General features: G+C 43.2%; 1 protein-coding gene across 1 annotated transcript in view; it reads left to right on the top strand.

Moving 5' to 3' along the window:
- Positions 1 to 27,213, top strand: part of AMBRA1 (autophagy and beclin 1 regulator 1) — a gene marked incomplete in the record, with an annotated part of 1,868,076 nt that overhangs the window by 259,668 nt on the left and 1,581,195 nt on the right. Inside the window, 1 exon segment of the mRNA XM_044082605.1 lies at positions 27,036 to 27,196. Within this exon segment, the coding sequence (XP_043938540.1) occupies positions 27,036 to 27,196 (161 nt within the window).

The following is a 27,213-nucleotide window of genomic DNA, read 5'->3' as shown; positions in this document are numbered from 1 at the left end:
GGCCTCTCTTAAAAATTCCACTAGAAAACTATATTGCAGTAAATGGAAGCATTTTTCCATTTGGGCTGCACAGAGAAAAATAGACCCCTTTACAGCCCCTGTTCCAGCGGTGTTGGACTTCCTGTCTAGTATTTTTCAGCAAGTAGCTAGTTCCACCACAGTGAAAATACAGTTGGCAGCCGTTTACAGTTTTCACGTTGGCGAAGACAACATGGCCTTAGCCTCCTCTAGGCTGTGTAAGGCTTTTCCAAAGGTACTTTTCTGCTACGGCCCCCTGTCAACGATTATGTACCTCCTTGGGACCTTACTTTTATTTTACAGACATTGGTTTCCCCTCCTTTCGAACCTGCAGCGTCGGTGGACTTGAAATATTTGTCCTGGAAAACAATTTTCCTAGTAGCCATCACTTCGGCTAGGAGAATTTCTGAGCTTCAAGCTTTGTCTGCCGTGCCTCCGTATTTGGGGTTCCACGAGGATATGGTTTCCATCCGTACTAACTCTTCCTTCTTACCTAAAGTGGCATCTGACTCAAACATAAACCAGTCCATTAATCTGCCCGTTTTCTTTCCCAACTTTCAAAATAAAGGTGAATACAAACTCCATTTCTTGGATGTTCATAGACAACTTCGCTTTTATCTTCATAGAACGAAGTCTTTCCGCAAGACCAACCAATTGTTTGTTTCTTTTTCCAAAGCATTTATGGGAAAATCTGTTTATAAAGTTTCTTCAGCCAGATGGATCACTCTGCATTTCACATGCTTACAAAGCAAAAGGTTTATTACCTCCTGGTATAGTTGCGGCTCACTCTACCAGGTCCATGGCGACTTCTGCTGCATTTTGGTCCAGCGTACCTTTGGACGATATTTGCGCAGCAGTGAGATGGGCCAATTCACATACCTTCATTTCCCATTACAAATTGGATCTAATTTCGAGGGGTAGAGCATCCTTTGGCTCTGCAGTGCTCAGGAATATCCTTCCATAAGGGCCTCCCAGGATCGGAGTAGCTGGGGACTCTGTCCCACAGGTTGCAGATAAAATTAAGTTAACTACTTCAGATAAAGAGGTTATATACTCACCATAACGTTCCATCCGAGTAGTTAACTTCATTTTTCTACAACATTCCCTCCCTCCATCCCCCGGTCCTTATCCTGTTTTCAGGTTGGTTATTGGGTTGAGTTGCATGTATATATTGTTAGTTACAGCAAACTCGATCTGAGGGAAGATAGGAGATGGTAGGGCATTATGGGTAAGGGGAGGAGCTCGGAGCTTGGAGGAGATGCTAGAAAAAAGTTGCCGGCTCGGATCCGATACGGATCCGTATATACACAGGTTGCAGAAAAATGAAGTACAACTACTCGGATGGAATGTTATGGTGAGTACATAACTTCTCTTTTTTGCTTCTAAATATTTTGGATCACGGTTTAATTATCCAGAAATGACGTCTCTCAGCAATCCGACTACTGGAATACAGAAAAAAACGCAAAGAAAAGGACAGACAGGCCATTGAGGTCCAAAACTGTCGATGATGCTTCTAAGTCGGTCGCCAGTTCATCGGTACTCAGTGAGGTGCTTTCGCAGCCCCTGATACCCGCTATTTCTGATTCGCAGGCCTCTACTGAGATCCATTCAAAGTCCAGTATGCCGTGAGATGCTTCAGTTATGGAATCCGCGGATGTTTCTACTTTGGATGGGTCCGGAGCCGCTGTGCAGGCACCGGCTTCTGAGAGTGTATTCAGGCCTTACAGATTTGTATATTAAACAGACGCCGTCTTCAAAATTAATGCCAAAATCTTGATCTATGTCTAAAATAAACGATGCCCAGGCCACATGTGCAAGCCCCTATGCCTTAAAAAGAAATGATCAAAATGGCTGAAGATTTAATTACTCTAATCAGGGGTAGCCAACCCCCCCCCCCCTTCAAACAGGCCTAGGGCAGGGCAGAAATTGACTATGAATGTTCTGAACAGGATTCTATTTCTTCTGACTCTTCTAATGAACAGGATTTGTCTATACCTACTTATGAGGGCTCTGATGCAGAGTATTCCATTCCTTCTGCTTTTCCCCCTGAGGATTTTTCTTTTGCGGAAACTTTACATACCTTAAGGGAACATTTCCACTGGAAAAGCTAGGATTTTTCTGAATCTAAAAAGAGGCTTAGGGATTTTCTTCTTCCTCAGCGTGGGCCTTTGGCAATACCTCCTGTTCTAGACATTGTTGATGCTGTGTTTTCAGAATCTAGCATGGCTCCTGATTCTCTGCCTCTGGCTCCTTGTAAGCCAGACAAATATTACAGGGTTCCTGACTCCCACAAGTTCCTTTTCAAAAATCCTGTTGCCGATCCTGAAACCATTTCTCAGGGCCCCAAGGGCATTAAGGCTTCTACCGCTAAAAATCCTACCCCTTCTGATAGAGATTCCAGGGCGCTGGATAGATGGGGTAAGAGGTCTAAACTTTTGCAACCTTGGCAATCAGGGCTTTAAACTGTCAATTCCATGTGCTAAAGTAGCAGCATATCATGGGACTGCTTAAACAGAAAATGATGTTGATTTCTGACTGTGTGGAAAAGTAAAGATTTACAGGATGTATTGCATTCAGCTGAACAAGTTGGAAAACCTACTTTGCAATGTGGTTTTGATTCTTTGGAGGATTCTTGCAGGGCATCTGTAACTGGGTCTGTGCTAAGAAGGCATGCTTGGCTCAAAGAGCAATCTGTGCCTGATCATGTTAAAGCAAAATTGTTGGATGCTCATTTGCAACAGGACTGCCTTTTTGGTAATAAGGCTGAAGAAGTTCTAAAAAAGATGGAAGATAAAGCTCAGTCTATGCAAACTGTGAAAGATTTCTTACAAGTGCAACCTCCAAGATTTAGTAGGCACTGGCCTACTAAGAACGGGTCCTTCCCAGATGTTCGTGTTACACTGCTGCAGTCATCACAATTGGGTTATCCTGCCGTCAGGCGGTCCTGCAGTCGGCCCGAGTTCCAAAGTCTTGGTCTGGCGTCGGTTGCCATCGCTTCTTCCCTGACATCAGTGCGCTAGGGGTATATAAGATGCAGCCTACACCATTTTCTTCAGTCGTTGTTGACACGCGGTGCCTGATGCAAAAGCAGTACTCAAGTGCCGGTCGGCCCACTCCTGAGATTTTCATTCCGAATCCAGAACCGAAGTCTTCTACAAAGCTAAATACCCCATTGGGGAAACTTTTTCTTGCCTCAGACCGATGTCAGTAAAAGTTAATAATTGTATTTCTTGTGGGAAGCAAATACCTCATAAGGATTTCCATTCCTGTTGTATCCCATGCCTAGGCCCAGACCACGACGTCACTGGTTGTCAGTTTTTTGCAAGGTTTAACAAGCGCACTATTAAACGTCGGTTTGATTTTGCCCGACATTATTTTGGCACAAAATTCAATTACACCATGCCGTCGGAACAACCGACTGGAATACACAAAAAGCGCAAAGACAAGGACAGGCATCCGAGGCCCAAAACTGACGACGAAGCCACTGGTAGGCCAGTCGCCGGTTCTCCTGTTTTCAGCGAGGCACCTTCGCAGCCCCTGACGACCGCTTCTTTGGAACCACAGGCCGCCTCAGACTCCCACGTGGAGATGGCTGGGCCTTTGGATACACCAGAATTGAGACCTACCAAGACTAACCCTTCTGAGGGCTCCGGAGTAGCTGAACAACCCGCAGCTTCAGATGGTGTTTTCAGGCCTACTCAGTTAACCATTAAATCTTCTGCTAAATCTAAACCAAAGAAACAACTTCAGCATTCACCAGCACAGGCCTCCATGCCTAAGAAACAGATGCTCAAAATGGCCGAAGACGTAATTACTCTGATCAAGAGGGTCCCACCCTCCTCCTGATAAAAGGCCTAGACAGGATGCAGACTATGACTCATCCGACCAGGTGTCCCTCTTCTCAGATTCATCCTCAGTCCTAGGATACTCTTTACCCCCTTATGAGGATTCTGATGCTGAGGAATCCATTCCTTCAGCCTCTCCACCAGAGGACTACTCCTTTGGGGAAACCTTACATACCATGTGGGAGCATTTCCATTGGGAGGGCCAGGATTACTCAGAATCCAAGAAAAGGCTCAGAGATTTCCTTTTAGTACCTCAACACAGACCCCTTGCTATTCCACCAGTGTTAGATATTGTGGATGATGTGTATGCTGAATCCAGCTTAAATCCTGATTCTTTACCTCTAGCTCCAGTTAAGCCAGACAGGTGTTACAGAGTCCCTGACTCCCACAAATTCCTTTATAAAAGCCCTGTTGCTGACCCTGAAACTATTTCCCAGGGTCCCAAAGGGGTAAAGGCCTCTACAGCAAAAAATCCAGTCCCTTCTGATAGAGATTCCAGGGCATTAGACCGATGGGGAAAGAAAGTATACACATCTGCAACTTTAGCAATGAGAGCACTAAAATTGCCAGTTACACATGCTTAAATATCAGCAATATTTGATGTCTCAGTTGAAACAAAAAATGCTTCCAAATTCACATCTTCCTAACTATAAGGAAATGCAGGATTTATTGCATGCAGCTGAACAAGTGGGAAAACCTACTTTGAAATGTGGTTTTGATTCCTTAGAGGCTTCCTGTAGAGCAGCAGTTACAGGGTCCGTCATTAGAAGGCATGCTTGGTTAAAAGAACAGACCTTACCAGATCATGTTAAAGCAAAGTTATTGGATGCACACTTGCAGCAGGATGTTTTATTTGGAGTTAAGGCAGAAGAGGTATTAAAGAAAATGGAGGATAAAGCAAAATCTATGCAAACAGTGAAGGGTTTCTTACAGGTTCAGCCTCCTCGATTTAGCAGAAATTGGCCAACAAAGAATTGGTCCTTTCCAGTTTCAGACAGACCTCAAAGGGGCAGATACAGACGTCCAAGAGGTAGAGGTCAACCACAAGGTACTTACAGGCCTCGACAGTGGGGTACTTCAACCCAGAAAGAAGGTGAAGACAGGCCTCAACCTTATAAAAAGCAGACCCAATGACTTCCCACTACAGCTGCCAAACATCTCTCTTGGCAGCCCCCTTGGGGGGGAAACTAACACTTTTCAGTCACAATTTGCAATTAATCACCAAAGACAAATGGGTTCTCAATATTGTGTTTCAAGGTTACAGGTTTTACTTTCACACACTGCCAAGGTTAAAAGGAAAGCCAAATCCGCCTCCAAATCAATGGGCTTAGGCTCAAAGGCAAATTACAGCACTCATGGACAATGAGAGCTGTTCAAGAGGTACCGATACAGGAACAAGGACAAGGATTTTACTCAAGACTCTTTCTGGTTCCCAGAAAGGACAAAGCCTGGAGGCCCATCCTGGATCTTTCATCCCTAAATACTTACCTGGATGTTCCAAAATTCAAAATGTTGACACTACAGCAGCTTCTTCCCATGCTGGGCAAGAAAGCTTGGCTCGTAACATTGGACCTCAAGGAGGCATACCTGCATGTCCCTATCAGACAAAATTGCGGAAGATACCTCACATTCTTAGCAGGTTTAATGCACAATCAATTCTCTGCACTGCCCTTTGGCTTATCTACTGCGCCCAGGGTCTTACAAAATGCCTGGCAGCAGTAATTACATTTTGCAGATAAAAAGGAATTCAAATTTACCCATATTTGGACGACTGCCTTATTCACGCAGAGAGCAAAGACATTTTTCTAAAGCATCTGGCATTTGTAAAAAGACTGCTAATTTGCCTAGGATACACAGTAAATGAAAATAAATCAAAACTAGTGCCCTCACAAGAGATAATATTCCTGGGTGCCAGATTAAGTACAACGGCCCAGATGGCTCATCTCACGCCAGACAAGCATGGACAACTGATTCAATATTTCCAATTAATGGCAACAAAGACTCCACTCCCTGCAAGAAAAATTCTGCAGGCCTTGGGTTACATGGCATCTTGCATACTACTAATTCCATATGCAAAACTGCATATGAGGAAACTACAATGGTACCTAAAGAGTGTCTGGTCTCAACACTCACAGTTTGGAAACATTAATACCACTTATTCCTTGCCTTCAACAGGAGTTTTGATGGTGGGCTCAAGCCTGTCACCTCAACAAGGGGACAGCCTTTCACTCAACCCACAGTCAGGCAAACACTGACAACAGATGCTTCGGATTACGCCTGGGGAGCACACATGGCAGCGAAATGTATTCAGGTCAAGTGGAACGCAGAACAAAGACATCTTCGCATCAATCAAAAAGAGATGCTAGCTGTACACAATGCCCTTATAGCTTTCAGGGACCTTCTGCATCCAGGACAACTTCTTCTAAGGACAGACAACACCACAGTTATGTGGTACAAAAACAAGCAAGGGGGCACTCATTCATATCCTCACTGCAGACAAGCCATGACCTTGTGGAACACAGCTGTAGCCTATCAAGTTCATCTGCAAGCACAATTCCTGCCAGGAGAGAGAAACACACTGGCAGACGACTTAAGCAGAAACATCATGGATCCACAGAAGTTGAAATGAAATCCACAAATGTTCAGGATGATAACACAGAAATGGTGGAGCCCGGACATAGATCTGTTCGCATCCTTAATGAATTGCCAGCTACAGAAATTCTGCACAAGGTCTTACCACCCGCAAGCATGGAAAGTGGATGCCCTTTCATTCAGCTGGAAAAGCCTACAAGCATATGCTTTCCCACCACTGCCTGTCCTTTCAAAGGTACTCTTAAAAGCCAGACAAGAAAGGCCAAAGATGATCCCGATTGCCCCAAACTGGCCACGCCAGCACTGGCACCCAGTCTTAAAGAACTTAGCACAAGGACCACCATGGATTTTGCCTCAAATCTCACAACTTCTGACTCGGCAAAACAATCCTGTACTGCACGGCCAGCTCAAGACTTTAAACCTGGCTGCATGGCAAATTCCTTAGTCAAGCAAACAGTGCCTCTCCCCAAAGCTGTTATGGATGTCATTCTGTAGGCCAGAAGGCCTAGTACCAGGAAAGCATATTCGGATAAATGGAAGAGATTCTGTGCCTGGAACCAGGGTCACAACCATGACCCTCTTGTCCCAAATATTCCTCAGATACCACAATACTTGACTGAGATGCTGGACAAGGGCCTCTCCGTTTCATCCATTAAGATCCATGCCTCTGCCATCTCTGCTAATTACAACACGGATCCACCTATTTTTCTCATCCTATGGTAAAACAGTACCTCAGAGGGGCTAAAAACATGACCGCCCCGTAGAGCACCAACTCCAACTTGGGATCTCAACTTTGTCTTGGAGAAATTAACTTTACCTCCTTTTGAGCCAGGTAACTCAGCAGACTTAAAATATGTCTCTTGGAAAACTGCTATGCTCCTGGCAATAACCTCAGCATGAAGAATTTCGGAATTGCAGGCACTAATGGCAGTGGAACCCTTCATCATATTCCACCAAGACAGGGTGTCTTTAAGAACAAACCCTACTTTTATGCCAAAGGTGGTATCAAGTGTTGCTCTAAACCAAACTGTTCACTTGCCAACTTTTTATCCAAATCCACAGAATAAAGGGGAGAGACTACTGCATTCCTTGGACATACACAGGCAGTTACGCTTCTACTTGGACAAAACTAAAGCTTTCAGAAAAACTGAGCAATTGTTTGTATCATATGCTGCAGGAACACAGGGAAAAGCCATTTCAAAATAGACCATTTCAAAATGGATAGGCCATTGCATACGTTTCTGTATACACATCATGGGAAAACTGCACCTAACAACATTAGGTCTCATTCCACCAGGGCAACGGCCACTTCAACTGCCTACTTCAGAGGAGTACCTACCAAGGACATTTTGGAAGCAGCAACTTGGAGTTCTGTACATACCTTCACCAAGCATTACCATCTGCCTCTTTACTGTAATTCCGGAGCTTGCTTTGCCTCTGCAGTTCTGCAGGGCCTTATAGCCACCCCTAATGCCTTATAGAACCAGCCACCCTACCTGTGCTTTGGGATTCTACCCAAGTGTGATGACTGCAGCAGTGTAACACGATGAACATAGTACAGTTTTGTACCTACCATAAATGTAGATGTTCGAGTGTATACACTGCTGCAGTCCAGGTCACCCTCCCTCCTTCCCCTCTTCCTTGCTGTTACTTACCCTGGTATTCTACCCTTGCTGCCTATGGGAAGTATTTGCTGGTAACATAAAGTATTTGATTGCTTTTCTTATGTATGTTTTATTAGCAATTTACATTGCCTACCTTTTTGGGGGCACCTGACATCTGGGGCAAGAAAAACTGAAGAAAATGGTGTCTGCTGCTTCTTATATACCCCTGGTCGCACTGACGTTAGTGGAGAAGCGATAGCAACCGACGCCGGACCAAGACTTTGGAACTCGGGCAGACTGCGGGACCGTGTGATGGCAGGATAACCCAAGTGTGATGACTGCAGCAGTGTATACACTCTAACATCTACATTTATGGTAGGTACAAAACTGTACTTTCCTTTGAGAGCCACTCAAGTCCAACACAGACATTCCAAAGGCACCAGGTTTCAGTCCCAAGGGACTTTCAGAACTAAGCAATGGGGTGCCTCCTCTTCCAAATCTGGAAACAACAAGACACCTCCCTATGGTAAGCAGTCTCAATGACTTTCCTCTAGAGTTACCAAGCACTTGGTTGGGAGGGTGGCCTAATGGTTAAGGTGTTTGCCTTACAAACACAAGTTGCAGGGTTTGAGTCTCACAAGGGATAATTGGTTAGGCTTAAAACAAATGGCTCACAAGGGCTGTTAACCTAGTACTAATCTATGAACCTATCTATGAACTTACCTTTTAGCTGCCCCTTTGGGGTGAAAACTGGCTCATCAAGCAAAAAACTGGCAACTTATAACCCAGCACAAATGGCTTTTAAATATAGTATCCCAGGGATACAGATTTCATTTCCACACATTGCCATCTCCAAACGGATGGCCAGACCTGCCCCCAAATCAGTGGGCAGAGGCCCAGAAACAAGTACTTTCCCTCTTGAACATGGAGGCTGTTCAACTAGTACCAGAAGAGGAAAAGGGACAAGGTTTCTATACCAGACTTTTCCTGGTACCCAGAAAAGACAAATCATGGCGTCCAATTCTGGACCCATCTACTTTAAACACCTTTCTGGACATTCCAAAATTCAAGATGCTGACTCTTCACCAGTTACTTCCTATGCTAGGCAAAGATACCTGGTTGGCAACTCTAGATTTAAAAGAGGCTTACCTGCATATTCCAATCAGGGAATCTTGCAGAAGATACCACAGCTTCAAAGCAGGCTACTTGCATTACCAGTTTTTTTTTTTTTTTTTTTTTAACATTCTCTTTATTAGTTTTAGAAAAATAACGTACGAACATCTCTATTAGATCATAGACATAAGTACATACTACACACTAATAACAGCTATATACAAATCTCATCTATATCTTACTGAATAAAACTCATACATTTTCAATAATCAGGATACAAAAATGAGGAACCAACCACAAGGAATGCGCATGAAGTAGTTGTATAAAAACCACTGAGTATTCCAAATGAAGAGGTAGTCAGCAATCCAAAGTATGGTCCAAAACACGTTCTTTATTAAAATGCAAGAATAAGCGCTTTCGCGTGGTGAAGTCCACGCTTCATCAGATATCAATTAAAAATGCATATACCCTAGTATATATACGCTAAAACGCGGGAAATTAACTGAATTACTTAATGCATGAAACCTGTGTTCCGGTGTTGAATGCTCACTAAATGAGCTCATTAAATAACAAATGTTTCAGCACTAAAAGAAACAATGCCTTATAAATGCATTTGAAACTTTTCTAAACAGTCATACGACATTAAGCATAGCATTGAACAGAGGATTATATAAAAATATATATGCCTAGTCTTGTATTTATATCACAGTGTTAAAAGCAGAATGCCTATGAACTGATATTGTATACGCCATAAAACTCACAAGGGGTCCGCATTTCCCCAATCCATAGATGACAAAGCCTGCCAATATTTACTAAATATATTCATCAAAGCATAAAATATTACTAACATAAGACAACAAACAAACAAATGAACCTGTACTTCCTTTGATCAATGTCATAATACAGCCAAAGTCCTAAATAAACACTTTTCGAATCTCGGACGTGGCTCTGAGATAAACATTACTGATATACGTAATGTCACGTACATATCTCTCACTAAGCAACGTCAAAACAAAGACAACCGCAGTAGTGCGGAGCTTCCCACTGCGGTATCTCCCAACATTATTTCGCTTCTTACTGGCAATTAATGTCGATAAATAATACTATGATAAATACGCTATCAAAATAAGAAGCGGAGCATTTAAGACAAAATGTAAATATATATCATAATTTATTTCGTATACGAAACAGCATATCTTGAATCCCAGATTTTAATGCTGAATGTGTCTTGCGAACAGATTTGAATAAATAAATCTAAAACCTGGAAAAAGCTAATCCGCTGGTGTGGCAAAAGCTTAAACCAGAATAGCAACTAATAACTCGTATGTGAAAATCTTCAAGGCAGTAATGGAAGTAAGGCAAACTGATTGTATACTAATTTTGCCACTGCCTGAAAAAATATTCACTATATAAAGTAAAAACCAAAAACTGTATATATATCATAACTGAAAAATATATATACAATATATCTATATCTTACTGAATAAAACTCATACATTTTCAATAATATCATGTCAAAATATAATCCAATAAAAATTCCAAAAATACTTCTGTAAGGGTTGCTGCTTCATGGAATACCATAGATATTTGTGTGCAAATACTTGCTTTCTAGCTACCTGCCTAAAACCTTCCCATGACCGTGTAATCCTATTTTTCCAATTTAATGTAATATAGTATTTTATTAACATATTACCAGTTTTCTACAGTGCCCTTTGGCTTATCTACTGCACCCAGGGTCTTTACAAAGTGCCTGGCTCCAGTAATTGCATTTTGCAGGCAAATAAATATTCAAATATATCCATACCTGGACGATTGCCTAATTCAGGCAGAAAACAGGGACATTCTTCTAAAACATCTGGCATTTGTAAAAAGTGTTCTAACTTGTCTAGGGTACACTATAAATGAAAAGAAATCACAGCTGGTACCCTCTCAAAAAATTACATTCCTGGTTGCAAGCTTGAATACAACTGCCCAGATGGCTTTCCTTATGCCAGAAAAGCAAATTCATTTGGTGACTTACTTCAAACAGGTGGCCACAAAACCCTGCTTTCTGCAAGGCAAATACTGCAAGCCTTGTGGTTCATGGCCTCCTGGATTCTTCTAATTCCATATGCAAAACTGCATATGAGGAATCATCAGTGGTATTTAAAAAGTTTATGGAGTCAACGTTGTTGCAGCCTGGAAACAATGATTCCTATCATACCTTGCCTGCGCCTAGAGTTCCTATGGTGGGCAGAGGCCTGCCACCAGAACAAGGGATTGCCATTCACAGCACTCCCTGCCGCCCAAACCCTAACTACATACACATCAGACTATGCATGGGGGGGGGCTCATCTAACAGGGAAGTGCATTCAGGGCAAATGGAGCTCAAATCAAATGCACCTTCATATAAATCAAAAAGAAATGCTAGCTGTACAGAATGTACTGACAGCCTTCAAGGACTACTTTCATCCAGGACAATTACTGATAAAGATGGACAACACCACGGTTATGTGGTACATAAACAAGCACAGGGAGTACACATTCCTACCCCCTCTGCAGACTAACCATGACATTTTGGAACACGGCCTTGAGCTATCATTTACAACTTAAAAGCTCAGTTCCTGCCAGGAAAGCTGAATACTCTGGCAGATGAGCTTAGCAGAAATCTCATGGACCCATACGAATGGAAACTGGAACCAAGGATTTTCAACATGTTGACACGCAGATGGGGTAGTCCAGACATAGATCTTTTTGCCTCACCCCATAACTACCAGTTGGGGAAATTTTGCACAAGAACTCCTCACAAAAGCTTGGAAAGTGGATGCTCTGTCCTTCAGCTGGAAAAACCTATTAGTCTATGCCTTTCCTCCTCTGCCTCTGCTCTCCAAAGTTCTACTAAAAGTCAAACAGGACAAACCAAAAATGATTTTGATTGCTCCAGACTGGCCTCAACAACACTGGTACCCACTCCTGCGCAGTGTGTCACACATTTCACTGTGGCACTTGCCTCAGACACCTTCCTTACTGTCTCAGCAGAACAACCAAAGTCTGCACCCTCAGCTCCAAACCTTGAATCTTGCAGTGTGGCTAATCATCTAAATTCACCCTTAGCATCCCTCAGCAAACCTGTGATGGATGTCATGTTGGAGGCGAGAAGACCTAGTACTAGAAAATCTTATGCTGACAAATGGAAAAGATTCTGTGCCTGGAATCAGTCTCAAGGGATAAGCACAGCAGTGCCCAACATGCCTCAGATTTTGCAATACTTAACTGAGATGCTTCACAAGGGCCTGTCTTTTTCTTCCATAAAAATCCATGCCTCAGCCATTTCAGCTTATTACAACACAGAACCTCCCCTGTTCTCTCATCCTCTGCTAAAGCAGTATCTCAGTGCGGCCAAAAATTTGAGACCACCCAGGAGAGCTCCAACCCTGCCTTCGACCTTAACTTTGTATTGGAGAAACTCACTTTCCCTCCTTTCGAGCCAGCTGCTACTGCAGACTTAAAATTTCTTTCCTGGAAAACAGCCTTCCGTTTTGCAATCACTTCGGCTAGAAGGATTTCTGAATTACAGGCTCTTATGGTAGTGGAGCCTTTCATCATTTTTCATGCAGGCAGGGTATCGCTCGGGACCAACCCTGCTTCATGGCCAAGGTGGTATCCAATGTGGCTCTTAATCAGACCATTCATTTGCCTACTTACTTTCCCAATCCACAGAACAAGGGGGAGCAGATTCTGCATTCATTGAATGTACACAGGCAACTTAGATTTTACTTGAACAGGACTAAATCTGAAAGAAAATCTGAACAATTACTGGTAGCATTTGCTGCAGAGGCAAAGGCTATTTCAAAGCAAACCATTTCCAAATGGATAAGCTGTTGTATTTGTTTCTGCTATAAGCACCATGGAAAACTTATCCCCCAGGGGATCATATCTCATTCCACCAGTGCTGCATCTACTTCTACAGCCTTTCTCAGAGGTGTTCCTACCAGGGATATTCTAGAAGCTGCTACCTGGAGTTCAGTTCATACTTTCCCCAAACATGATCATTTACCAATTTTCTCTAAATCCAGAGCTGGCTTTGCCACTGCTGTTTTGCAGGGCCTTATAGCCGGTCCTAATGCTGTATAAATCCATCCTCCCAACCATAGCTTTGGGAATCTACCCAAATGTAATAACTGCAACAGTGAAACACGAAGAACATAGTACAGTTGTCTATACTTACCATAAATGTATATGTTCGAGTGTATTCACTGTTGCAGTCTTGGTTACCCTTCCTCCAGCCCCCTGTTTTTTTCTCTTACTATGCCTCTGCTATTTTTTTACTACACTTAAAAGCCTTTTTGGTGTATTTGCTTTTGTTTGGATTTATATTTTTTTGTTTTAATGTATATGTGTGTGTGTGTATGTATATATATATATATATATATATATATATATATATATATATATATATATATATATATATATATATATATATAGGTATATATATAGATATATATATATATAGGTATATATATATATATATATATATATATATATATAGGTATATATATAGATAGCTCTATATATATATATATATATATATATATATATATATATATATATATATATATATATATATGTATATAGGTGTGTGTGTATATATATATATATATATATATATATATATATATATATATCTGGAGCATTTCTCCCCAGGCCTCTGCTGAAAACAGGCTCTGTGGAACCTAGTCGGACATTCCTGGTTATATATAGATGTGTGTGTGTATATATATATATATATATATATATATATATATATATAGATATATCTGGGGCAAGAAAAAGTGATGTAATTGCGTCTGCTGCATGTTTTATACCCCTGACGACCTGACGTCATGGAAGAAGGGACAGCAACCGACGCAGGACCCAAGACTTTGTTAATCAGGCCGACTGAGGGCAACCTGCCAGCAGATTATCCAAATGTAATGACTGCAACAGTGAATACACTCTAACATCTACATTTATGATAAGTGTACACAACTGTACTTTCCCCACCCTCCTTCCCCTTTGTTTCTCTCTCTTTCTTTCTTCCTCATTCCTTACAGGGACTTTTTTGTGTTTACGTTTTTACAGGTGGTGTTCTTCCAGCATAACCTAGCTCCCAATTTGAGAGCTCCAGACGTTTGGGGCAAGAAAAACTGATGTAATGGCGTCTGCTGCCTGCTTTTATACCACTGATGACCTGACGTCAGTACTGGAGCCACAGCAACCGACGTAGAAATACTAAGCCTCTGATATTTGGGCCAGCTGAGGTATAATCCTGGCAGGATAACCCAAGTGTGATGACTGCAACAAGTGAATACACTCAAACATCTACATTTTTGATAAGTGGACACAACTGTACTTTTCCTCAGTTCCACAGTCACCTATTTTGCAATTAGTGGCTGGAAGTACTAAGTCCTCGACCCTGTCCTCTCAATCCTCCAGGACCCTGTCGAATGACGATGTGGAGCGGGTGGTCAGGAGGCTACTGCAGATCCTGGCTCATGCCAAAATTCTTTCAAGTCCAGCTCAAAAGGAATTGGAACAGACAACTGTCACTACCCCTTCTTCGATTCCTCCTCCGAACCTAGTTGCTTTGGAGCCGGAGTGCTTAGATGTGATTGTAGTGGAATCATCAGGTCTGAGACCAGGTTTTTCGGGCCCAATTTCCACTCCGACCTCTTTGGTGCCATCGTCTGTCAACTCACTATCCCCTGTTGGGTCAGAGGAGGAAAGTCAAGTCAGACCTTTGTTGGATCCAAATCTACCTGTCGGGGCTTCGTCGCAGGTGAGCATGGCACCTACATCGGCCTCTGAGTCCACGTCCTTGGTGCAGGGGAAGTCTCCTGCCACTTCTCAGCTGGAGGCTCTCTTGGAATCTGGGTTGTGGTGCCTTCAAGGTCATGAGGAATGTGCTGACACCCCAGATGGCTCCACTGTTGGATCCAAGCACTCTTCCCCCAAAAGTGCCGGTATCTGCCTCTCTACCATCCCTCGCCCCTTGGAGTTGAGAACCGATGCCCCATTGGGTGAGACACTCTTTTGAAACCTCCCCAGAAGACTCCTCCAGAGAGGTCCCTTGGAAGAGAACTTGTAAGGGAAACATCTAGACTCCCCTGTGGAGTCTCATTCTTCGGACACAGAATTAGATGACTTGGAAGGGTCCCCACGGTCACACTCTGAGGATTCTGTTTCACGGTCATCCTATAAATCGTTAAGCAGAGAGGTGGCTGGAAGGCCATTAACCCGTCTGAGGATGAGTCTGTGTACCTGGAGGCATTTCGTTCTCAACCCTCCACCTGTTGGGTGACTCTGCCTTTTGACCAGCTCATTAACATAGTCATTCGAAAGGCGTGGGGCTCCAGATTCGGTGGAACCCGTTCCTAGGAGGCGTAACAAATTTATTACTGTCCCCTGCGATAAGGAATTTCTGTCAAAAGGTGTCCCAGTAGATCCTATGGTGGTGATGGCTGCCCAGTAGGAATTGTCTGAGACTTCCTCCTCTGTTAATCTGCCGAACAAAGAATCTCGAACAATGGACAGATATGGAATCTGAATGATTATCTTCGTGTTTCACTGTTGCAGTCATCACATTTGGGTTATCTGCTTACAGTAGCCCTCAGTTGGCCTGATTATCAAAGGCTTGGGTCCTGCGTCAGTTGCTATCTCATCTTCAGTGACGTCAGGTTGTCAGGGGTATAGAGCATGCAACCGATGCCATTACATCAGTCTTTCTTGCCGTGCGGTCCCTGAAACAGAAGCAGTTCGCACGTGCCCTCAGCCGACTCATGAAATTTTTGTTTTGGAGTTTCCGAACTGAAATCTTCAACTAAAGCTACGTACCCCGTTGGGGAAACTTTTTCTTGCTCTAAGCCGATGTCAGTAAAAGTCAGTAATTGTATTTCTTGTGGAAAACAAATACCTCACAAAGATTTTCATTCGTACTGTATTCCTTGCCTAGACTCTGACCACGACGTACCTTGCTGTCTGTTTTGTGCCTTATTTAAGCAACGAACTATTAGTCGTCTGTATATTTACGCTTCTAAATATTTTGGTACTTGGTTCAGTTGTCCAGATATGTCTTCAGTAAGCCATCCGACTATAGACATTCCAAAAAAACACAAAGATAAAGACAGAGACAGGCCGCCTAGGTCCAAAGCTGCTGACCATGCTTCTCCTAAGCCAGTCATCAGTTCGCCGGTACTCACTGAGGCGCTTTTGCAGCCCCTGATACTCGCTACTTCAGATTCGCAAGCCTCTACTGGGACCCATTCGGAGTCCAGTATGCCGCAAGATGTTTCAACTGTGGAATCTGCGGGTGTCTCTACCTTGGATTGGTCCGGAGCCACTGTGCAGGCACCGGCTTCTGAGGGTGTATTCAGGCCTACTTACTTGCATATTAAACTGACGCCATCTTCTTCAAGGCCTAAAACTCAAACTATGCCTAGAAAACAGACGCCCAGACTCCATGGTCAGGTCTGTATGCCTAAAAAAACAGATAAGAATGGCTGAAGGCCTTATTACTTTAATCAGGGGAAGCCAACCTTCCCCCTCTGAGACCTAGGACTGAATTTGCTTATGATACTTCTGACCAGGATTTTGAAATATCTGTTTCCTCTGAGGACCATGATTTACCCTTATCTACCTATGAGGTTTCTGATGCAGAGGACTCTTATTCCCTCTGCTTCCCTCCGAGGATTTCTCTTTTGGTGAAACCCTGCATACTCTTAGGGAGCACTTTCGCTGGGAAAGCCAGGATTACTCCGATTCTAAAAAGATGCTTAGGGATTTCTTACTCCTGCCCCAGCACAGGCTTTTAGCTTTCCCTCCTGTACTACACATGTTGATGATGCCTTTTCTGAATCTAGCTTGGCCCCTGACTCTACCTCCTGCTCCCAGAAAACCTGATAGATATTACAGGGTTCCTGACTCTCACAAGTTTCCTACTGCGAATCCTGAGACAATTTCACAGGGACCCAAGCGCATCAAGGCTACTGCTGCCAAAAATCCTACCCCCTCTGATAGAGACTCCAGGGTGCTGGATAGATGGGGTAAGAAAGTATACAGTTCTGCAACTTTGGCCATTAGGCCCTTAAGCTGCCAGTTTCATATGTTAAAGTATCAGCAGCAAATCATTGGATTGCTTAAACAGAAAATGATGATGATTCCTGACTCTGCTGAAAATAAGGATTTACAGGATTTAATATACTCTGCTGAACAGTTTGGAAAGCATACTTTGCAATGTGGTTTTGATTCACTAGAGGCATCTTGCAGGGCTGCTGTCACTGGGTCTGTACTTAGAAGGCATGCTTGGCTTAAGGAGCAATCTTTGCCAGATCATGTTAAAGCTAAATTGCTGGATGCTCCCTTAAATTAGGACCGCCTGTTTGTCAACAAAGCAGAAGTTGTTCTTAAAAAGATGGAAGAAAAAGCTAATTCTATGCAAACTGTTAAAGATTTCCTACAAGTACAACCTCCAAGATTTAGTAGGCATTGGCTCTCTAGGAATTGTTTTTTTCCTGCTGCTTCCAGGCCTTCTCAGTCCAAACCCAGAACCAGCAGAACACCCAGACTTCTGTCCCAGGGTACGCACAGGACTAAACAGTGGGGGCTCCCACTTCAAAATCGGGGAGTAGTTAGACTTCACCCTATGGTAAACTGTCTCAATGACTTAACCTTAACACTTCCAAGCACTTTTCAACTGACTGCTCCTTTAGGGGGAAAGATCACTCTGCAGGCAAAAAAACTGGGAACTCATTACCCAGGACAAATGGGTTTTAAATATAGTTTCCCCAAGGATACAGATTTCACGTCCACACATTGCCAACCCCAAACGGTTGGCCAGATCTATCCCCAAATCAGTGGGCAGAGGCTCAAAAGCAAGTCTCTCTCTCTCTTAAGCATAAAGTCTATTCAAACTGTACCAGAAGAGGAAAAGGGTCAAGATTTCTACTCAAAACTTTTCCTGGTACCCAGAAAAGACCACTCTTGACATCCTAACCTGGACCTTTCTATATTAAACACCTTTTTGGTGATTCCAAAATTCAAGATGCTAACTCATCAATTACTTCCTATGCTAGGCAAAGATGCCTGGTTGGCAACATTGGATTTAAAAGAAGCCTACATGCATATCCCAGTCAGGGAATCTTGCGGAAGATACCTACGCTTCAAAGCACGCTGTATGCACTATCAGTTCTCTGCACTGCCCTCTGGCTTATGTACTGCGCCCAGTATATTCAAAAAGTGTCTAGCTCCAGTCATTGCATTTTGCAGGCAAAGAAATATTCAAATGTACCTATACCTGGACGATTGTCTAATTCAGGCAGAAAGCCAGGACATACTTTTGAATCATTTTGAATCATCTGGCATTTGTACAAAAGGTACCAACTTGTCTGGGGTACCCAATAAATGAAAAGAAATCACATCTGGTACCCTGTCAGCAAATTATATTCATGGAAGCAAGCTTGAACACAACTTCCCAGGTTGCTTTCCTCACGCCAGAGAAATTCATTTGACAACTTACTTTAAACTAATGGCCACAAAGACCTTGCTATCTGCAAAGCAAATACTGCAAGCCTTGGGGTTCACGGCCTCCTGCATTCTACTAATTTCATATGCAAGAGTGCATATGAGGAAACTACAATGGTATCTAAAAAGCCTATGGTGTCAACATTCTCAGGATCTAGAAGCAGTGATCCCTATCATACCTTGCCTACAGTTAGAGTTCCTTTGGTGGGCAGAGGCCTGCTACCAAAACAAGGGACTACCATTCACTGTAACCCCTGCTGCCCAGACCCTAACAGACGCATCAGTCTATGCATGGGGGGCCCACCTGGCAGGGAAGTGCATTCAGGGCAAATGGAACCCAAGTCAAATGCACCCGCATATCAATCAGAAAGAAATGTTAGCTGTACAGAATGCTCTGACAGCCTTCAAGGACCATATTCTTCCAGGACAGTTAATGGTAAGGACGGACAACACCACTGTTATGTGGTGCATAAACAATCGGGGGGGGTACCCATTCTTACCACCTCTGCAGACTATCCATGGCTCTGTGGAACACAGCCTTGAGGTACCAAGTGCATCTACAGGCTCAATTCCTGCCAGGAAAACTAAATACACTGGCAGACGCTCTCAGCAGAAATCTCATGGACCCATATGAGTGGAAACGGAACCAAAGATTTTCTGCATGTTTATAAACAAATGGGGGAGTCCGGATATAGACATGTTTGCCTCCCCCCAGAACTACCAATTGGACAAATTCTGCACAAGGATTCCCCACAAACAAACTTGGAAAGTGGATGTTCTGTCCTTCAGCTGGAAAAATCTGTCCGTTTATACCTTTCCTCCTCTGCCTCTCCTCTCCAAAGTAGTACTAAAGTTCAAACAGGACAAACCAAGGACGATCCTGATTGCTCCAGACTGGCCACACCAACACTGGTATCCCCTCTTGCGCAGTTTGTCATTGCTGGCTCCATGGCACCTGCCTCAGACCCCCCTACCCTGCTATTACAGCAGGAGAACCAGATTCTGCACCCTCGCTTCAAACCCTGACCCTGGCAGCCTGGCTAATTTAAAAATCTTTTTATTACCATCCCTCAGCAAACAAGTGTTGAATGTCATTTTGGAGGCTAGAAGGCCTAGTACTAGAAAATCCTGTGCTGAAAAATGGAAAAGATTTTGTGCCTGGAACCATACTCGAGGGATGGGGCACTGCAGTGCACAATTTACTTCAGATTCTTCAAAACTTAACTGAGATGCTTCACAAGGGCCTTTCTTTTTTCTCCATCAAAATTCACGCCTCAGCCATTTCAGCTCAGTACAACACAGAACCACCCCTCTTCTCTCATCCACTGCTCAAGCAGTTCCTCAGAGGGGCCATACATTTAAGACAACCCAAGAGAGCCCCAACTCCAGCCTGGGACCTTAGCTTTGTATTGGAAAAACTCACTCTTCCTCTTTTTCTGCCAGCTGCAAGTGCAGAGTTAAAATTTCTTTCTTGGAAAACAGCCTTCCTTTTAACAATTATTTAGCCAGAAGGGTATCTGAACTGCAGGCCCTTATGGCAGTGGAGCTTTTCATCATATTGCATGCGGACAGGGTGTCCCTCAGGACCAATCCTACTTTCATGCACAAGGTGGTATTCAGTGTGGCTCTTAATCAGTCCATTAATTTGCCAACCTTCTTTTCTAATCCACAGAACAAAGGTGAAAGGATACTGCACTCCTTAGATGTGCACAGACAGATTTTACTTGGACAGGACTAAACCTCAAAGTACATCTGAACAACTGCTGGTGGCATTTGTGCAGGGGCAGAGGGGAAGGCTATTTCAAAGCAAACCATTTCAAAATGGATAGGCCATTGCATTCACTTCTGCTTTAAGCACCATGAAAAACTTATCCCACAGGGGATTAGACCCCATTCAACCAGTGCAGCAGCTACCTCTACAACCTTTCACAGAGGTGTACCTACCGGGGACATCTTATAAGCTGTTATCTGGAGTTCTGTGCATACTTTCACCAATTTTCTCTAAATCAAGAGCTGGCTTTGCCACTGCAGTCTTACAGGGCCTTATAGCTGGTCCTAATGCTATCTAAATGCCTCTTCCCATCCTTAGCTTTGGTAATCTACCCAAATGTGATGACTGCAGCATTGAAACACGAAGAGCATAGTACAGTTGTGTACACTTGCCATAAATGTATATGTTCGAGTGTGTTAACTGTTGCAGTCCTGGTTACCCTCCCTCCAGCCCCTTATGTGTGTGTGTATACGTGTATATGTGTGTGTGTGTATATATATATATATAGATAGATATATATATATATATATATAGATATATATATAGATATATATAGATAGATATATATAGATATATATATATATAGATATATACATATATATATATAGATATATACATATATATATATATATAGATATATATATATATATATATATATATTTAATTGCTTCCCATTAGGAGGGCACCTAACATCTTGGGCAAGAAAAACTGATGTAATGGCATCTGTTGCATGCTTTATATCCCTGACTACCTGACGTCGTGGAAGATGAGACCGCAACAGACGCAGGTCCCAAGACTTTGATAATCAGGCCGACCTGAGGGCTACTGCAAGCAGATAACCTAAATGTGATGACTGCAACAGTGAATACACTCGGAACATCTACATTTATGTTAAGTGTACACAACTTTTTCTCGTCAGCGGCCTTTACACTTAGGTCGCAGAACTCTTGGACTCATTTTGCCAGACTTCAGAGATATCTCCTGAAGAAGTTGGGAGATACCCTCCAAGGTTCTACAGCTGCAGGGGTCTCAGATAAGGTGACCGCTCAGCTTGCTAGCTTGAATTCTACAGTCAACTCCTCTCTGCGACTCTTTATCTTATGCAGCTGATGGAACGAGTAGGCAATCAGGTACAGGAATCTCCCTAAGGAGGCATTCCTGGATTTGCCTATGTGGGTTCGCTGAACCCTTCCAGTCTTCCTTTTATAAACGCCCCTTTTGATGGCTTGTCCTTGTTCGGACCTATAGTAAGAGATTCTGACCAGATGTGAACAGGAAGGTAAGACTCTGTCTGACATGGGAGTACGTCTTTTTCTCCCTTCCAAACCTTACCCCAAAGGTCAAAATGGAGGAAAAGATGCAGTTCCGTAAATCCCAAAGAGTTTTACTGGGCACACGTGGTGACTATTCCCTCAGGGGCAGAGGGTGAAACTGTAATGGAAGATACCGACCTCCCGGCAGAGGGGGTCCGCAAAACCCTTGTGACAAAGGTACGTTCTCTGATGGACCCTTCTAGCACTCCTGAAAGAAGGCCCGCCTGTCCACCTCTGGAGGCAGTCGAGGGCAGATTATCACTGCACCAAAAAGCCTGCCTCAATATTACACAAGACAAATGGGTACAGACAATAATATCCAGAGGGTACAACATACCCTTCTCCTACCCACCCCCCCAACAAAGATCAGTCCTGGACATTCTACCCAGTCAGAGGGATCAAGCAACCATAGAAGTTAAACAGTTGCTAGAGAAAAGTCCTTCAAAATGGCCCCGCAGACCAAATTGGATCTGAAACGTACTCTAGGTTCTTTTTAGTTACGAAAAAGACAAGACTGGAGGCCCATTGTGGATCTCAGCAGACTAAACAAGTCTGTAAAGAAATCAAAGTTCCAGATGGTAACATTGCAGTCAATACTTCCCTTTCTGTGAAAAGACAATTGGATTTGCTCTATAGATCTCTAGGATGCATACTACCACATCAAAATGGACAGGCAATCCTGGATTCACGCTTTAGGCTGGGAGCCAGTCATTACCAATTCCAAGCCCTGCCCTTTGGTCTCACTACAGCCCTCAGAGTGTTCACTAAATGCATGGCAGTAGTTACAGCTCAATTGAAGTATGTAGGATTCCAAGTGTTTTTGTATTTAGACGGCTGTCTCCTGACTGCTACCACTGAGTAGCTACTAGTCAAAGCAAGAGACACCGCCACTCATCTGTGCTCTCTACTGGGCATTTCAGTAAATTTAAAAAAATCTGCCTTGTTGCCATCATAGCATATTTCATTCATAGGAGAAGACTTAAACACAAAGGACATGGTAGCAAAGCTTCCTCACGACAGAGTTCAAATGGTACGGCATCAAATATCCCTCTTACTTACTCAAAGCAAAGTACAGGCAAAGTTTGTTATAAAGGTACTGGGCACAATGGCGGCAGCGATTACTCTAGTACCCCTTGCACACTTACACATGAGAGTCCTTCAGTGGTTACTTTTTGCCCAATGGTCCTTGCAGGAGCTACCCATGTCCCACAAGATAATTACAGATTCCTGCAAGAAGGACATATGTTGGTGTCTTCAATCATGGTGTTGCTACAAAAATAAAGGTGCTGGCTGTTTTTCTGTTTTGATTTCATACTGTTCTGGCATACTTTGCAGAGCCATTTTCTTGGCGTGGCTTCAATCAACCCAGGCACTTCGGGGCAGACCATTCATCCACCCACATCCAGTAGCTACAGTGACCACGGATGATTCCCAGATAGGTTTTGGGGGCCATCATCTGGGAAAGATGGTCCAAGGAACTTGGCAGGACAACAAATACCACTTGCACATCACTGTCCTAGAGATAAGAGTGGTGCTATTGGCGTAGCAAGCATTTCAGAACTCCCTTCCACTAGGAACAATTGAAATCCAGACAGACAATATGACAGTCGTGTGGTATATAAACAAGCGAGGCGGAACAAGATCCTACCCCCTATGTCGGGAGGCTGAGTGTGTGGCAGTGGGCAGTCTCCTCCCAACTTTTCCTGATAGGAACACACATTCTGGGGAGATCTAATGTGATAGTGGACGAATTGAGCAGAGCTATTCTAATGCCTCACGGGTGAATCAAAAATAACTTCATCATTCACCCACATGCATCACAAGTGCGCAGCTGAATTAAATTTAGTTCCTCCATGCTCAACATTTATCAGCAACAGCCACACATTAAACAGAAAAGAAACTCTACACACAAAAAAAAAAAGAACAAGCCAACTGACTGTGCCAAAAGCCTCAACCGCAGCAATCAAACTTCAGCACCAACCACATTCCAGTCCCAGTCTAACCGCAGGCACAGAAGCATCAGCTGCTACATCTCTGCCATCTGTTCATTCACAGAAACTTTCTCCTGTCCACCGAGATACCACAATCCTCCACACCAGAAACCAGTGCTCCATACCGATCCACATATGTACCTCTCCAGCCAACTGCAGGCCCCAACTGTCATGACCACACTACGATCTTGTCCTCTTCACCCTCAATTCACCGGCACAGATCCAAAAACTGTCCATATTCATCACACCTCCATTCTGGATTCCTCCAACCTAACATTTTAATTTCGTGCAGGGAAACTCCAATTCCGCCTCTGTAACCAGTGAGCCGACTCACACTGAAGGCCCTGTTTCAAGTTCTAAGATCAGCACAACAAAAGAATTGGGATGCCACGAACATCACAACCACAACCGCTCACACCAGACCAGATGAACGGCACCACGTCTCGACAATACAGTTAAGTACAGCATCAAAAATACAAGTGCACAACGGGAGCCGGAGAGGCCGCTGCCATCATGGCGCCAGCATCTTCCTTAATCTAAGTCTAATTTATCTAATCTAATCTAATTCTTTATCTAAGTGGCCCCTGAAACCAGAAACTGCGAATCAGATTTTCCGCAGGTGGGGCCAGCCTTGCTGCGACCTCTTTGCCACGTCCATGAATGCCAAATGCTACAACTACTTTGCCCTTATTCCCCCCACCGGGGGAGGCACCAAGGGATGCACTTGTACTCAGTTGGCCCCTGGGTCTTCTTTATGCCTTTCCTTGTAATCCCTAAAGTTCTACAGAAAGCCAGGTTATTGGGTTGCAGGTTAATACTCATCACTCCATACTGGCCTCGTCAAATTTGGTTCCCCTTTCTTTGGCCCCATCTACAAGAAGACCCCTGGATTCTGGACCCAGTACCAGACCTTCTGACTCATCCATCAGGGACTCTCCATCTCTCAATCCAGACCCTCAAATTGACAGCTTGGCTGCTCCACTTTCAATCTTAGTCAGGCTTCCAGATATATCCCCTGCTGTAAAACGCATCCTAGTCTCTTATCCTAAAATCACAACTTGGAAACTCTACACGAGCAAGTGGAAATGCTTTTCTTGTTGGGCCTCTGCCCATCACATTGACCCTTTCACAGCCCCTGTAGCTTGCATTTTAGACTTCTTAGCAAATCTTTTTAATGAAGGAGCAGCAGCAGCCACCATTCGAATTCAACTCGCCGTCAAATTGAACCATCACATTGGCGATTTGGGTTCAAAAATTGTCTAGACTATGAAAAGCCTTTTTGAGAGGTACGTTTTTGTTAAGGCCTCCATTAAGAGAACCACCTCCTCCTTGGGACCTCAATTTGGTGCTGTCTACTATGATCCTTCTGCCTTATGAACCAGCTTCTTCCTGTCATCTAAAATTTCTAACCTGGAAAAAGGTCTTTTTGGTAACCATCACTTCAGCTAGGATGGTATCAGAACTTTAGGCACTATCCATATGCCCTCCTTACTTAGTTTTCCATAAAGACAGACTCTCCCTTAGAACTAATCCTTTATTGCTTCCCAAAGTTTGTTCTGAAACTAGCTTAAATAATTCCATTGATGTCTGTCTTCTTCCCTAATCATGGCAACAAGACAGAAAACAAACTTCACCAGTTAGATGTACACAGGCAGTTATGCTTCTACTTACACAGAACAAAAGAATTCAGAAAATCTGATCAGTTATTAGTGTCTTTTTCAGACAAAAAGAATGGTGTCCCATTATCTAAAGTCACGCTATCAAAATGGCTTACAGATACTATTACATTCTGGTGTACCTCTCAGAATAAACAACTGCCTGGAAAAATAAGAGGCCACTCAATAAAAACAGCTTCAGCTGCTTTTCAAGCTATGTTGCCCATGGATTCAGTTTGTGCTGCAGCAACGTGGGTAAAACCTCATACCTTTATCACTTATTGCAAACTAGATGTGGCCTCCCAGAACAGGGCTTCTTTTGGGTCCACCATTCTGAAGAGTTTGTTCCCTTGAGCCACCCAAGAAAGAAGGTGCTGGGGACGCTGTCCTAACCAGCAAAAATGAAGGCAAGATAGGACAACATAAATAAGTTATGTTCTCAGCATAACGTTCCATGTTTGCCGTCCATCTTGCCTTCATTCTTGCATCCCACCCTCCATCCCCCATCCTTTGCTTCTGGAGGATCGAGAGGTCTTTATTAGATGTGGAATTCATGTTCTCTGATTCCCTTCTTTGTCTCTGAGTATATGTCTGTAAATATACCTGGGATGTGTGTGTATGACTACTATTATATTTAGTAATTGCAAACAAGATTTGGATAATCTTCCGTAGGCATGATGGGATAGGGTGTAGCCTCGAGCCAGTGGAAGCTCTCAAGCTTTAGTAAAAGGCTGAGTCAGAACCGATGATTGGTTCTGAACCCAACCAGCAAGAATGAATACGAGATGGACAACCAACATTAAACGTTATGATGAGGCCATAACTTCATTTTTGCCTCCATGCATTCAATTTTTTTTTTACTGCCACAGCTGTGACTTACTGTTTGAGAGACATTTGGCTTGAGATCTCCAAAAGCCTTCAAGTGGTGCTTACATTTCCAAGTATGCAGGAATGCTAAGGGAATGGAGTATAAAATACTTGTGTGTATAAAATTTGGAAAACCTGTCTGGTTTGGTAGCCTTCCTAATAGGAGACCACTTACGTGATGCTGTTAGTGTAGCATAGGCCCTCTTCTCAGTGATGTAGTAATGTGAGTACTTCACACAGTTGTATTTTATTTGTGCCCGGGCATGTCTATATAGTCTGTTCATTTTTTTTAATTTGTTATTGCTTTGCATGTTTACCTGATTGACTGCTGAGGTAGCTTCAGTTTAAGCCCTTTGTGTAAAGATGGTGCAGTAATGTATGATCATTTGCAGGCCTTCCATGGGAAAAAGTGTTTATTATTAAAGCTGTTGGATGGTTGCTTTCCTTAGCCTGATACAAAGGTCTCTGTGATGGTGCTAGAGCAAAAGTTGTTTTGAAAACGTTATTCTGCCTTGATATTAACAGTTGCATCTAATCTGTTGTTAGTCAGTGGTAGACCTTCATGTTTAGGCAGCTTGTCATATTAACGTATACATTTTTCTTTGGAAGTAATGCAGCATAATGTAAATGTGTTACACAGATTTAATATGCAATAATCATGAAAGTGGTGTGCTAAAATAGGCATCTTTTTTCCTCACTAATATTGTTTTTATTTCTCACTGTTTTCAGGGAGGCAGTGAAAGCTGGTTTACAGAAAGCAATGTTGCTATTGCATCTCTGGCATTTCATCCTACAGCACAGGTCTTACTTATTGCAACAGCAAATGAAATCCATTTCTGGGACTGGAGCCGGAGAGAGCCATTTGCTGTGGTGAAAACAGCTAATGAAATAATTATAGTATTTCATA

The sequence above is a fragment of the Protopterus annectens genome, chromosome 9.part0 (assembly GCF_019279795.1).
Source record: "Protopterus annectens isolate FY-2018-M chromosome 9.part0, PAN1.0, whole genome shotgun sequence".
Lineage (NCBI taxonomy): Eukaryota > Metazoa > Chordata > Ceratodontiformes > Protopteridae > Protopterus > Protopterus annectens.
This window is presented reverse-complemented; position numbering and strand designations above follow the sequence as displayed.